Source organism: Emydura macquarii, unplaced genomic scaffold (assembly GCF_026122565.2).
Source record: "Emydura macquarii macquarii isolate MOO-44397 ecotype Brisbane River unplaced genomic scaffold, CSIRO-AGI_Emac_v2 contig_212, whole genome shotgun sequence".
NCBI classification, from domain to species: domain Eukaryota; kingdom Metazoa; phylum Chordata; order Testudines; family Chelidae; genus Emydura; species Emydura macquarii.
The window spans coordinates 7,642,561-7,657,814 of record NW_027130349.1 but is presented as its reverse complement, the minus strand read 5'-3'; the positions used below and the strand labels follow the sequence as shown (position 1 = coordinate 7,657,814).

At 43.4% G+C, this 15,254-nt stretch overlaps 1 protein-coding gene and 1 long non-coding RNA gene across 6 annotated transcripts in view; one reads left to right on the top strand and one right to left on the bottom strand.

The window, feature by feature from the left end:
- Positions 1–468: 468 nt before the first annotated feature.
- On the bottom strand, positions 469–5,456 carry LOC137152474 (uncharacterized). Its single transcript, XR_010919527.1, has 3 exons — positions 4,848–5,456; positions 1,366–1,440; positions 469–575 (listed from the first exon to the last, which is right to left on the bottom strand). It is a non-coding gene; the product is annotated as an uncharacterized lncRNA (long non-coding RNA).
- Positions 5,189–15,254, top strand: part of METTL4 (methyltransferase 4, N6-adenosine) — a 33,021-nt gene continuing 22,955 nt past the window's right edge. For 4 of the 5 annotated variants that reach the window (XM_067547071.1, XM_067547063.1, XM_067547045.1 and 1 more), the window contains exons 1-3: positions 5,189–5,246; positions 6,377–6,898; positions 9,058–9,123. In XM_067547071.1, the coding sequence (XP_067403172.1) occupies positions 6,458–6,898; positions 9,058–9,123 (507 nt within the window). In that variant the 5' untranslated portion in view covers positions 5,189–5,246; positions 6,377–6,457. Of the gene's footprint in view, positions 5,247–5,804; positions 5,922–6,376; positions 6,899–9,057; positions 9,124–15,254 lie in introns of those variants that run through there. The other variant, XM_067547055.1, reaches the window with a different exon arrangement.

Genomic DNA, 15,254 nt, shown 5'->3' with positions numbered 1-15,254 from the left:
GATGGCCCTATCATTCCTGAAGAAATTGAAGTTTTGTTTTAATGGACCAACTTCTGTTTCAAGTTACATAGAGCTCTTCTTCAGGTCTGGGAAAGGTACTCAAAGTGTCACAGCAAAATACAATATCAAACAGATAGTTTAGGATAAGTAGTTAGCACAGATTCTAAGGGATCATTCAAGGTGAAGTGGGCCATTATAGGACAAAAAGGGGGGTTTAGTGGGTTAATTTTGTATTAACCCATAAATCCAGTCTGTATTCAGTCCATGATTTTCAGTGTCTAGCAAAGTTATGAATTTAAGCTCCCAGGCTACCACACCCACCTAGTCTCTATTTCATTTGAAAATCATTTGAAAAGAAACATCCAGCTCATGTTCCGAACTATCTAGCTCATTTTATACACCCATTGGAGCTGATGCTCCATCATTTTCTCCATTCCATCTCTAAACGTGACAGGACTCCCAACTTGCCTGTCTGCTCTGCAGAGATGGTTTGACAGCATCAAAAAAAGGGTAGTGTATGGAAGTCTCTTCTCAGGCTGCCAGTTCCGAGGGTGGTATCTGTGGCCTTGTGTAGACTAGGATTTAAGGTGTAACATTGTCATATGTAAGCTAACAAGTATTATCTATGGCCCTGTCTAGACTAGAAAACAGGTGCTATAACCAAATGGAAAGTGTTCAACTGTGCCTACACTGGTATCAAGTGGGATTTTCAGTTGAATAAAACTAGCTCAATTGAGCCAACTTGACTGAAATACCAACTTTGTTCCTAGTCTAGACAAGGCACAATACCTTTGATGCATTGTAAACTGACATTAAAGTTTAGGTGGTAGAGCATTACCTACCAGTGTTAGCTGTAGCATGTGTTCACAAACCTTAAATCTTAGGCTAGATAAGCAGAACTTGCACATCTGCCTTTACTAGACACTCCATCGGTGTCACTGGGGGCAAAAAAAGGTGTACTCGCTACTTCATGTTAGAATCCTTGTGTGTAGAGTTCTGGAAATCTAAAAAAAAAATTTCCCTCTAAGGACCTCCCTCTGAGAATGGTAACAGTAACATGTTTATGTTTTGAGATGTTTATGACTGAACAGTTATGGTATTAGTGTCATGTGCAACTCATAGGGACAGATGCAAAGATTTAACACCAAGTGCAAAAGGCTCAAGTGTGCTGGGTGCACACAGTGTAGGGCCATGTGCAGAGGCAGGAAAAGGGAGCCAGCTGATTGGCTGTGCTAGGACTATAAAAGCTGGGAAACTGCCCCACCTCTGGGTTGTCTGCCATACTGCAGTGTGCGGAAGCCCTTTGAAAGAACAGACTGCCACATCCATGTCCGCTGTCCCTGTGAAGAGCAAAGAAATATTTACCGTTGCAGTTTCCTGGTTCAGCTGTGTCCTGGTTCCTGTCTGGATCGTCTTCATCCAGTGTTCAAGTTCAACATCCTATATAGGAGAAGACCAAAATGGTGATGTAGAGACTTTACCCTGTGGCCAAGATTTTGTTTTACAGTAAGGGACTAGGTTTCACACCTGTTCCCTGTTAACCACCAAGCACCCATATTCCTATTGTTGTGTTATTCCCACAATAAATTCTTATTTTTTCCCCCACTATATTCCTGTGGGTTTGAGTTTGTCACAAACAAATCTCCTAGTAACTAGATCTAGCAGGGGTCTAGACTTGTTTTAATTTGCATTGGGAATAGACATACCTTTTTTCAGACTGAACATGTGGGGACAAGAAAAATGGTTTTTTTTACGTCAGCTGGTTGAGAGAAATCCTGGGGAGAGGAGGGTGGAAAAAGTGGAAACCTGCTCTAAAATAGGATTTGAATATGTATTGAAGATACTCTTTTTCACTAAGCCATAACTAGACTAGGGAAAAGATGTATTCATAACAGGATTTATGTATTTATAACAAGGGAGATGAGGTATTATCTTTTTATTGGATCAACTTCTGTTGGTGAAAGAGACAAGCTTTTGAGCTACCCAGAGTTCTTCTTCAGGTCCAGGAAAAATAAATCTGAGTATCACAGTGAAACAGAAGGTGGAACAGATTGTTTAGCATGAATTGACATATGTTGCAAGAGACCATTCAAAATGAAGGGGACCGTTAACACTTCTGCAGACATAGGTCAAAAGAGGATTAGTGGTTTACAGATTGTTGTAATGAAACATAACACCCTGTCCATTGAATACATGACTTCAGTTCCCAGGCTTATCTTTTGAAGATGTTTGGCAGGTTTCCTCGAAGGTCGAGGACTGGGAGGTCAGATATGGAGTTATCATTTTGTGAAAAAGGTCCACTCATGGGTTATAGGAAATTTTTGTCTTATTTTTCTGTCCGAGTTCATTTGAGAGCATAGTGATTGCCTGGTTTCAACACGTAGTTGTTGTTGGGGCATTTGATGCAATGGATGAGGTACACTACACATTGAAATAGGCATCTGTAGGACACAGATTTTGACAGATGCATTATGGGGAAGAAGGGTGATTGATCATTGTAGTAGTGGAGATGTGTCTGCAGGTTTTGCATCTGTTGTTCTGGCAGGGTCTGGGGCCGGTTGCTGCTTTGACTTGCTGCAGCCTGGTCTGTGGGGAGCTTGCTTCTCATGAACATAGCAAGATTCCAGGAGTTGTTTGAAAACCAGAAGAGGGCGTTCAGGAAAGATTTCTTTTAGGATGTGGTCCCCGTCAAGTATGGGTTATAGTTGTTTGATGATACTTCATGTGTGTTCCAGTGTGGGCTGGTGAGTGACAACTAGGCGTGTGCAGTTAGTATTTTTTTTCCCTATAGTCTCTCAGGATATGTGGATAACCCATTTCATGATGCGATCTACTTTTCTGATGGAGTGTCCGTTTGGAGAAGGCAGTCTTAATTGTGTGAAGGTGCGTATCCCAGTTTTTTTTCCCTCTGAGCATATTTCTATAGTATTTGAGTGCTAGGCTGTAGATAAGATTTTTTGACATGTTTGAGAAGGCTACTGGATATGTGAAGTAAAGTTAAATTATCTGTAGGGTTCCATTGATAGAGCTAATTGTGGTGTCCAGGAAGTTTATGCTGGTATAGGAATGTTGTATGGATAGGGGTGTAGGACAGTTTAATGTATGGGTAGTGGTGATTGAAGTTATTGTGCAAATCCATGAGGGAGTTTAAGTCATCTGTCCAGATGATAACATCATTGATGTATTTCAGGTACATTTTTCCAGAAATTCTTCATGGGCCACGCCCAGGGAAGAAGATGACAGTGGGGAAAATATCCTAGCGCCCATGGCTGTTCCCAGGATTTAGACAAAGTTATTAGTGTAAAGTTGTTATGGGGAAGAATGAAATGGATGAGTTTTGCTATGTGTTTTGGATGGATATCTGAGTGTTGCCCACTGTCTTTTAGATATTTGAGGCAGGCAGTGATGCCGTCATGATGAGGGATGTTGGTATACATGGAGGTGAGATCCATAGTGGTAAATATAGTGTTATGAGGAAAGTTGTTAAAGTTGCAGAGTTTCTGGAGAAAACCCACTGAATCCTGGAAACAAACTTTCCCTTTGTGAGATTGAAGATGTGTTCTGAACTCATATTCCTTTAGTACAAATACCACACCCATATAATGGGTCTGCCTGAGTTACCTCGTTTGTGGATCTTGGAAAAGATGTAGAAATTTCCTGGGTGGGTTTGTGAGGGAATGAGATTATAGTTTCTCATGGAGTATAATGTGGATCTTCTTAAAAGGAGGAGGTGGTGGAGAGTAGGTGGGTGACCTTATTGATGTAGTCATCACAGCTAGCATGACACTTTCTCAGGGCACCCAGGACTGTGGATGACCTTGTTACCCAACTATAGCATGGGAGGCAGGGAAGTATCAATTCCCCTGCAACACCACCCTTTCAACAACTCAGGCACCCACCTCAGGACTCTGCCAGTCCTATCCTTGCCTTTGAGATTAACATTAGATGTATCCCAACCTTCAAGCCCCCTTGAAGAGCATTCCCTTGCAATATCCAGCCCCTATCACTGGACACTTCCAGAAATTACCAAGTCTGCCTTCTCCAAAGAGAGGATGCACACATCAGCCTGTTGGCTCAACTGAGAGCACACATTCCACTTGAATACATTGTACTGAGATGAACTTCCAGTAAAACGGAGAATAAGTTTATTAATAAAGAGATACTAAGCAAGAACAATCAAGACAAAAATGGTTACACATAAATCAAAAGCATAACAGGCTTCTCAGAGACCAAAACATCTTAGCTAAGCCAGCGTTAAAATCCCGGCCTAGGCAAAGCAACCTATAGTTTTAAGAGGCGTCAGCTGCACAGCTTAAAACTACAGGGCACTCCAGCACCCGCGCCTTCCCCTTCCCCCTCGCCTGACAAGAGCCCTTTTCCCTGCGCTACCTCTCTGCTGCTGCAGCAGGTGCGCCTTGCGGTGAGACAGCGGCCAGCTGCACGGCCCAGGCACCCGGATCGCCCCCCGCCCGCGAACAAGGCCAGCCCTGGGGGAGGGGGAGAATAGAGCGGCGACTTGGGGGACTAGCGAGCGACGTCGCTAGCCAGAAGTGGGCCGGGTGCGGGGGGGGGGGCTACGCGCGCGACACTCGCCCCTGCCTCCTTCCCCGGCAGGCAGACGGGGTCTGGAGGAGCGGGAGCAGCCGCAGGGCAGAAGGCGCTACAGCCTGGCAGTCGGCGCCTTCAGAGCGCTCCAGGGAGCAGAGCGGGGGTCCGTGGAGTGAGCTCCGGCGCGGGCGCCCCGGCCAAACCGCCCCGCCCGCCGGGGATCCGGGCCGCTCTGCCCCAGCAATCTATGGGCTCCTCCTTCCACAGCCGTTGGCGGGCTGCCCTCCCCCCACACTCACCGTTGTCGCCGTTGGTACAACCGCCGCAGGCAGCGGCTTTTTCCTTCCCGCCGTGTCCGCCCCGTTCCGATTTCAAATCCACCCGCCGCAACAACGTCCTGCGTCATCGGCGCCGTGCGTGCGTCTAGCGTCCGACTCCTGTAACCAATGCGCACGGTCGAACGTCTTGCGTCAGGCGACGAGCAGGGGGAGACGGCCCCTCGCGCGGGGCGATTGGAAAGTGATGACTTCACTTCCGTTCTCGTGCGGGGAGGTATTTGTTTGAGTAGTTACGGCCTTTAAAACAGTACCCTCGTAGTGGACGCTGTTCACCGGAAGTTAGGTAACGGGGCGGCCGCTGCGCGCGTGTGTGTCCGTACAACAAGATGGCTGCGCTCAGTGTGGGCTCTAATCTCTCCGGTGAGTGAAGCTTCTCCTCGCACAACCTGACAGTCTCGTGTCAGTATCCGAGAATGAGGTCTGAGGGGGCTAGTAGGAGGGCCACGTGGGGCTTCATTGGGATTAGAGCGGTGGGGGGAGGGGGTGTAGTTGGCTGCCTCGCTCTCACCCCAGAGGCGCTGCCGTCGCTGGGGCTAGTCCCTGTCCGCCTCGCGGCCTCCGGGCACAGCGTGATTGTGACGACAGTGACGGGCCCCCGGCCGCGCATGCTCTGTAGTGTCGCCGCCTCGCGGTGCTGCCGTGATGTCGTCACACTGACGGACGGACTGCGCCTGCGCGGTAGTGCCGGACTGCAAGCCTTGTGGCTGTCCCCTGACGCCGGCGTCGCGCGCTGTTTTTTTCACGGCCCCCCTCCCCCCGGATCCCGACACGCAGGGGCTGGGAAGGGTGGGGGGAGGCGAATGGGGCTGGTTGGAGGGCCACGGTCATATCAACAAGCGGGACAGAATCTGGGTTTCCGTCGAGGTGGGCGCTGCAGCTCAGGGCAAGCCCAGCCCGCTCATTGGAGGCCTGAGGTGCAGGATCAGCCCCCTTCCCTTCCCACCCAGAAAGTTGCAGCAGTCTGGCTAAACTGTTTGGGCAGTGGGGCTGGAACAGGTTTTATAGTGGGGGTGCTGAGAGCCTTTGAACCAAATGGTGAGTCCCGTATCTGATGGAAAGCACTTCAAGCCAGGGGGTGCAGCAGCACCCCTCGTTCCAGCACCTCTGAGGAGCTGTGGCTGACTCTGTGGAACATTAACTTCACAGGGAGACTTGCCCCTGCAACCCGTGTTCTTGTGTCCTGGGTTGCCTAGCACAAGCCCCAAATGCTGTCAAAGCTGCCAGAGGAATAATCATGGAGTGGGAAATGGTGGCATATTCTAATATACAGAATAAATGCCTATTATAGAGACACTTGTGAAATAAATATACACTAAGAAGTATTATGGAGAGGGAAGTTAAAGATTGGAGTTTCTGCAGAGTTAACAGTGCATGGAGACGGTCAGCAACGGATTGTTTGATTGTATATTTGAAATGCCTAGCACACTTTGGGCACTGTTTTAATAACCTATAATAATTCTATAGAGTCTACTTTTTTTTATTAATTATAGGAAAAATCTAAACTGGAAAGCGACTATGAATTTCAGTTCCAATTTCTCAGAGATTGTCTTTCTTGAAGAGGAGGGAGTGTAATGTCTGTGGTGCATCAGCTGTCAGCTGGGTGGCTACTGGATCATCTTTCCTTCATCAATAAGGCTGGCTACCAGCTTTGCCCCTCCTGCCAATATCCTGCTCCCTCGGCTTCTTGTGTTGCTCCTGTTTCTTCTACTCCTTCTACGGAGGATTTTGTTGCTCCTTCCACTTTTGATACTACTTACTCTACTGGAGATACTCCTGCTTCCCAGCCTGGGGCTGCGGTAGAGAGAGCGGGTGCAACTCTAAAGAAAAAATATGTGTTTCGGGAAGAGTTCTTTCATGTTTTTAAGCCCCATATAGTTGCAGCTCCCCAACAGAAGCCACAGCAAGGAAGCTCTGAGGCTGATACCAGGGAGGGGAAGGACAGTGGCAATGGAACAGAGCAGCACAAAGGAGCCAAGAGCAATGATGGGGCTTCCGTTGCCAGTGCTAGGAAGGTATGGTCTACAGAAAAAAATGGCCATGAATAAAATAGCTACACATTTGAACAGTCTACCAGATTAATTTCTTGCAAATCATCTTGTACTTCCTGAAATAATTTAAAGCACAAAGAGTTGGGGGAGGGGTAGGAGAAGCATATCCACAGCAGATATCAGACCTTTTTCACATTCTGCACATAAAAACTGTGAAACCGAAACCTTTGCTCGATACTCATACTCCTTAACAAGATGATGCTAGGGCTTTGTAACTCATGATCCTATTTTCAAGCCATTGGTCCTGTATCATTTAGCATGCATCTGCTAAACATTTATGGTCTGTTTTTTTTTTTTTCAGAAGTGCTGAGCTGACTTCAGTGTGAATGCTCATCCCCTCTGAAAATCTGCTTAACAGATGCCTACTCAGCAATCTTAGAAATTACTTCTTAATTGCTTATTTTAGAAAACATAAAAATCAAACTTCCTAAGGGAGAACTAGCTACATACAAACATTGGAATTTTTGTGTTCTGTTTTTGAATTATTTTGTTCATTTCTCCCCCCCCCCCCACCCAAAAAAAAAAAAAATTACTCAGCTCAAAAATAAATCTTTGGCTGGCTCATTAGATGGTGTACATTCACTGCTTTCAATAGAGCTGTGTTGATATCTGTTGATCTGCACCGCTATTATTTTTTTCCCTAAACAATATTTTTAAAAAGGCTGAGTGATTTCTATTCAAACTTTTTAAAAAGAGTACTTTGTCCGAAATCCAGCATGAACAATTTCAGCCCAGAAGAGCAATGTTAGGAATGAAAGACTGAGAAGAAAAATGATAATGGAACTCCAGATGCTTAGGTAACCTTACAGCAATTGTATTCTGAAAAAAGTTAATTTTTACATAATCATAAGACTCCATATTTGACTCTGAATGACTTCTGGGTTAAATTTGCTCTATTTATAGATAACTGGTGTCTATTTTTTTTAAAACTATTTTTTATAAACTCAGTCTCAGATCTGAAAGTCAAGTTGTTGGGGTGTTTTGTTTTTTTGCTAATGCCTAATCATTAGTAACAAAGCTGCAAATGAAACTTCACAATTTTGTTGGTATGTAAGCCTTAAAAGAATGCAGCTCATTAATGATTAAAATTAATAAAAACTCATTGTTAATAAAAGAAACAGCTATACCTCTGAAAATGCTTCTGGTGCAGATATGCTGTTAAGAAAGCACCTTTTATTTATATAATTGGTTTTCTGATCCTACTACACCTTTTACAGCATTTGTTGGCATGTTTACTATTCTATATTGAACCTGTTAATCTCTTATGAGTGAACCTGGATATGCAGTATGTCCACTAGAGTAAGTGTATATGTGTATATTAAATAGTCTCTTCATACTGTATTATTGAAAATATAATGAAGATGGGCAAAATGATGGATCCCTGGTCTGTGCCAATTGTTATGGCACTTCATTTATTCACTGTCCAAAAAAACCCAACTCTTTGTTTTACTTTAGTTGCAAATATTTTGTTACAGTGCAGGACTATATTTAAATTTTCTTTAAATACAGTCTTGCAAAGAGTCTATTTGCCTAGAATGATTAAGTAGTTTTTAAGGGGTTTTGTTTATTAAATTTAACATGGTAAGGGTTTGTAAATATATTTGGTGACTGGGCTTTAAAGTTTTCATGACAATTTTACTGGTGTGCTGCGTTTAGGGTTTATTGATTTACGGATATATGAGGTGCTTCTGTTCCCTTTAAATCTTGTGTAGATGAGGTATGGGTTAAACCAATAATTGTAACTGTCTGGAGTTAGGTGACACTTTCTTGTTGCCAATAGCCTGGGCTTGGCAACTGAACAGATATTTCATAGCATTATCCCAAGGGAGACAGAGAAACTATGCAGTGAAGATTACAGTTAATCTGAGCTGTGAAGTGACATAGGTATCATTGGATAGCACTGGCAAACATATGCTGTAAGAACATGTAACAGCCTAGATATTTTAAAATGACTGTGGCACCAACACTAGATGACTATGATAAAGGACTTAAATTCATAATAAAAGAAGGTTAAGGCAAATTGTTACAAGCTATAAAGGAGTATATATGTTTCTCTGGTACATTTTTGCCAGGTAGTAGCACAGCTTCTATATTTTTCATAATTTGCATTTTGTTCTCTGCAGAAACGTAAAAGAAAGTGTAGTGTGTTCAACCAAGGTGAACGGGATGCTTTAGAATACCATACAAAGGTGAGCCTGAACAATAGTAAGTAACAATGACAAGTGTACAATGTGTAGCTATAGATAACTGATTGAATGCAAACCTTCTGAAATATTCCAAAATATATGGTAGCATGAATCTTGTACATACAGCTCATTATCATAGAGAAATATTTGGTCTCTCGAGTCCCTTGGTGAAGGACTCAATGGTGTGTGTGTGTGTGTGTGTGTGTGTGTGTGTGTGTGTGTGTGTGTGTGTGTGTAAAAATCAAACTGCAGCTGAGAAATTTTAAAGAGCTAGAAGCTGGTTTCACATAGCACCTTGGATATTCTAGGTAGCTGAACATCCTGCAGTAAGTACTGAGGCCTGGTCTACACTGGCGATTTAGGTCAACTTAAAGTCACTTACATCGACCTACTTACACCCGCGTCTACGCTGGCACCACTGTTAATTCAAATTAAGGTGCCTGGAAAAACGACTTAATAAGACCACTTCTGCAAGTGGCGTAGCACCTAAATTGAATTTGTTAAATCGATTTAGTGTCAGTATAGACACGACGTCACTTAAATCGAATTTATTGACTTCTGGATTGTATCCCAGAAAGCCATGTTTTGACCGCTCTGGACAGTCGCGCTGTGCTGCTCAGTGGTTGCGCTACCAGGAAAAGTCCCCTTCCCTCAAGCCCCAGGAAGATTTGAATTTTCATTTCCTGTGCTGCCAGCATGGAGAGAGCTTTGTCACTGTTCTCCGCATGGCTACAGCAAAGCCCAAACGCGCTCCAGCATGGAGTTGACCAGAGGTCTTAGATCTCATCGGGCTATGGGGCGAGGAGTCCGTTCTGACTCAGCTCAGAGCCAGCAAAAGGAAGCTGGACATTTATGGGAAGATATCCTAGGGCATGCTGGAGAAGGGAGACGAGGGACGCTCAGCAGTGCCGCGTGAAGATCAAGGAGCTACATCAGTCGTATCAGAAAGCCAAGGGAGCTAACAGCCGTTCTGGCTCCTCGCCCAAAACTGCCGCTTCTATGATGAGGTACAAGCAATTCTCGATGGTGATCCCACCACAGTGCCGCCCCGCAGCATTGATACCTCCGCTAGGTCACAGTCCATGGACAATGATGAGGACTCTGTGGACGAGGAGGAGGCTGAGGAGAGCAGGGTGCATGAGAGTGGGGTGTCCTTTCTCCCAGAAAGTCAGGACATATTCCTGACCCCCAAGCAGTCCAGCAGTACACAGGACAGCACTAATGATCCCGGGGAAGGCACATCTGGTGAGTTGTTTTTTTTTTTCTTCTTCTTCGCATTTGTGTCCTTTTACATTTTGGGGGGGGGGGGGCGGCGGCGCATGAAGGGGATTTCAGGCGTTTTGGTGACTGTACTGTAGGATTAGCCAAGGAACAGTTGATTTATGTGATGAGAAATGCTACATTTATCATCTCAAGGGACCCTGCATCGTGGCGGAACACTGCTGGTACCCCACTGTGTCCAGCAAATCTGTGTTTTTTAAGCATAACCCTCCCCCTCCTCCACACGCTCTCCACAGTTCGTCTCTGTAAGGGTTTAAAATACAAGTAGAGCTCCCCGCCCCCCACCACCACACTGTCCTCTGATTCTCTCTGTGATGGCACAGCGAGCAGACCCGTCTGGGACATCAGGAATGGAATGAGGCTCTGTGTTTGCCCTGTGTACTGCATGGGGATTATTGTCTACATTGTTACAGTTGTATCACTTTCTTCACTATGCTAACAGTGGCTACCTTGTTATTTTTCTTTCATTCTGTAAACACCTCGGCATTGGACCGACCCTCAAGAAATGCTGTGGAAAGACTAGCTTAGATTAGAAAGGGGGGGGGAACCCCAAGAGATGACGTGTTTGGTGAGCTCATGAGTGCCTCAGCTGCTGCAGAGACAGAGCAAAGAGTGTGGAGGCTGACCTTGTCCCAGAATATGGACATGGACAGGGAATGTCGCTGAGAAATGATGGAGCATGATCGCAGTACCACGCAGGAAATACTGCGGATCATGCAGGACCAGGCAGAGATGCTCCGGCGGCTTGTGGAGCTTCAGGAGGAGTGGAGGCAGGACAGAGTCTCGCTGCAGCCCCTCCATAATGCTCCTCAACCGAGGGCTTTGCCACCCTTCCCCTCCCCTGCCCGCAAGAGGTCTCAGAGGAGATTGTCCAGGCTGCAGTATGTGGGGAGGCGAGCAGAAAGCAGCAGCGGCCACCCTAACAGCTGTCCAGCAAGCTACCACCCTACTCCTTGAGACAATGAATGAACACTCTTCTCCTTCCCCTATGACTTGAATGTTAAGAATTAAAGTTTTGCATCATTTCAACACGTTTCTTTATTAAATCATATCTTGCCCAGGAGGGATTTGGTGGGCACAGATATCGAAAGCGGGGAGGGTGGGGGTTCACCAAAAGCAAACAACATACAGGAACAGAAATCAGTCCTGCATCTCATTGCACAACCTGGTTTTCAAAGCTTCCCTAACGCAAAGCGCTCCGTGATTAGGTCTCAGTGTTGTGCTGGCATCTGGCTGCTCATAAGTGGGGGCCAGTCTTTCTGCCTCCACAGCCCAACCCTGGGGGAACCTCTCACCCTTTGCTTCACACACGTGAAGAACACAGCAAGCAGATATCACAGAAGGGAGGTACTTCTCACCCAGCCTAGTGAGGAGATGCCTCCATCTACCCTTTAAACGCCCAAAGGCACATTCTACAACCATTCTGCAACTGCTTAACTTTTTATTAAAATACTCCTTGTTGCTGGTTGGTGTTCGGCTTCATTAGCCAAGGGAGCAAGGAGTAAGCAGGATCCCCCAGGATCACTATTGGCATTTCCACACCCCCGATGTGAGGTTTTTAGTCAGGGAAGAAAGTGCCCGCCTGCATCTTAGAGAATAGCCCCCAATTATGAAATACGCATGTGTCATGCACCTTCCCAGACCACCACACAAAGATGTCAGTGAAACAACCCCTGTGGTCCACAAGCCCCTGCAGGACCATGGAAAAGTACCCCTTGCAGTTTATGTACTCGGTTGGTAGGTGGGCAGGCGCTAAGATAGGGATGTGCTTCCCCCCCCCTGCAGTTTGGGAACCCCATCGTGGCAAACCCCTCCACTATATTCTGCACATTTCCCAAAGTCACTAGCCTTCATAGCAGAAGTCTATTTATGGCACTGCACACTTGATACACAGCAGTGCCCACTGTAGATTTACCGACTCCGAATTGATTCCCAACCGACTGGTAACAGTCGGGGGTTGCCAGCTTCCACAGAGCAATGGCGATTCTCTTCTCCACCATCATTGCTTGTCTCAAGCGTGTATTCATGTGCTTCAGGGACAGGGCCAGCTCTAAGCACAGTTCGAAGAAAGTTGCCTTTCGCATGATGATGTCTTGATGTGGGTCTCAAGCCATGACCTCTGCAGATCTGATTACTACCAGCTGAGACATACTGATGGAATCTCTAAAAATTGAATGTCAAGCTCATTTGTTCATTCTGAACACTTTTATTTATCAATTTGTTTTGGAAAATATGTCATGTAATGTAAGAAAGTTTTAGACAAGAGAACATTATGTGTATTACAAATGAAAACTTTACAGCATGATGAGGAGTTATGTAAAAATGACTAGGGTTGGTGTTGAAGCATGATGGGATGCTAATAGAAAAATTTCATTGTTTGTTAGCCTGATAACAGGACTTTTTATTTTTTGGTGACAAGCTTGTTGATGGTAAATTTTTAAAAAAAATTTCTTCCTCTTAGTCCTTTCTGGAGTAGCAAAGGTAGAAATGGAGGATCAGTGTGGCTTGGAGAAAGGACAAAACATTTCAGAACTTCACTCAATGATCAGATACCCATTCATTTCAAAACTCTTCCTCTGGCATGTTTTTGGGTTCTCACTGATAGAGGGGCTTACAATGCTAGCTTTTCCCTTCTGGTGAATTTTGTGCATATTTTAATTTAGATCACAAGTAATAGAATTTAATGTTTTCATTCTACTATGTCTTTATGTCAAAAAACAGCACGAAGCTGGGACAATGGATTCCCCCACTGCTTTACTTGATATCAGCCTTTCTCTATCACGGCAATTAACATGCCGCTGGTGTAAATCCTGTTGCTCCATTGACTTTTGTCTCTAATCGCTGTTCTGCTTACTCTAGTACGCTCAGATTTCTACCATCCTGACTTCCATGAGTCAGATTTATGCCACTTGAAGATTTGGCCCATGATGTTTCCAAAATTTTCCTTGCTTTATTTCTTGAAGCTTTATAGTTTGTATTTAATTTTTTTTTTTTAAATTGTAAAGTGATGTGAGTATAAGCATGTTAGGTAAATGGAAAAATTATTGCAGAACTGTGAGTGAAGTTATTTAAATGTGTTTTTTTTTTAAAATTGTACTCTTTTTCCAAGGTAAGTTAGTGAGTTTAATTTCTTGTTTCAGTAGGAGCTTAGGCTTGACGTTTCATTTATAAGAGTAGAAATACACAGTAAAGTGATGGTTTGTGTTCTATCTAACATTGAAACTAATTCATTAAAAAAATTGTTGATTGTAAAAAGCAAGAAAAATGTTAAATGAAGTAAAAAACTCCAGTTTCCTCAATTCTGCTGAATTGCAAACAAGATCTATGTCATATATAGACTGTGCAAAATAATGGATTACTAACGGAATATACATCAGAGTTATAAAACCTTAGTTTGTAGTTTTAAAAGCAGATAAAAATATATTGGAAAAAAATGTCAAACACAGTTTTGACAGGGAGAATAACTTTATATTGACAACAGGATGGTGGGGAAGACATTAATATTTGGTGTTAGATGGATTCATTAATACTGTTGTGACATAGTATTTCTTATACATGATCACATAATTAGAAATACATGGTTTTTTAGATTACATTTGTAGCAATCTGATCCTATGCTTAAACATTGGCCTTTCATGTGACATAATTTAAGAAAAATAGAAATCAGATGCATAAAGCAATAGATTTTAAAGTGTCGATACAGGAACACTTATGTTCCTGAACATGCTTACATGTTTCCTAAATAGTAATGCTTTCCTGAATTGAGGCTTGTGTTTGCATTTCTTTGCCTTATATTGGTGGTAATTATTGTATTAATTATTTTATTTTTTCTCTTGACATATATTTTAATATACTAAGATATATAATCTCTATATTACGTCACAATATTTTTATAGGACCCTTCCCCCATTGTAGGTTCCAAACAAACATTACGATCTGTTTATGTAGATACCACTTATCTACAGATCTCAAAACACTTTAAACATTAGTTATGACTATAATATAATTGGATCCAGAGATCTCAGTCAGATCAGGGGTTCAGTATGCTGGATGCTATACAAATGCATTGCTCCAAATGTTAAGACCCTGATTCTGTAAAGACTTATGTGCATATTTCATGAATTGAATTCAATGACATTACTCACTTGTGTAAAGTTTAATGCATGCTTAGCACGTGGCAGGATTGGGGGCTAAATAAAAGCAGTGCAACTATTGGGAATAACGGAGTGAGGAGGATGGACTAGTGAAAGGATCTCTTGGGTGCCTATACTAGCTATGTGCACAGCTTTGCTTTTTTTCATGAAGGTATGAACAAACAATAGCTATTAAAGAAACACTAGTAATGTCTTCTAGCCTCCTCCCAAACCATTAGAAAATTAAGGTTTGCATTTATAGCAATAAAAGCTAACCTCTCCAGATTTTTACTCTCCAGAGAATGAGAAGTTAGTTCAAATTGTTTTAGCATTCATTCATTGCAGTTGTAGGAACAAAGAACAACTGCATTTTTAAAAAATTCTTTTTTAATAGGAACCCATTTGTGCAGTTACTGGTATTCCTGAATGTATACTAAGGCCATGAAGACTATAATTATATTCCAGTATTGGCAACTCCAAGTATTCAAAAATATTGAGATTGGCTTAATCATGAGATTTTAAAAAATAATACATTGGAGTTCTTGTTATTTGCCTTCTTGTATTTGACCCTTTAGAGTTCATTGTAACCATAAAAGCTAGAAATGTACTTTATGTGGGAATCATAACTATTTTTTAATCTCATGATTCCAGGGCTTTAAAAACAATAATAAATATTGTGAGATTCATGATAGTTGGCAACACTGGATTCTAAATGGACAA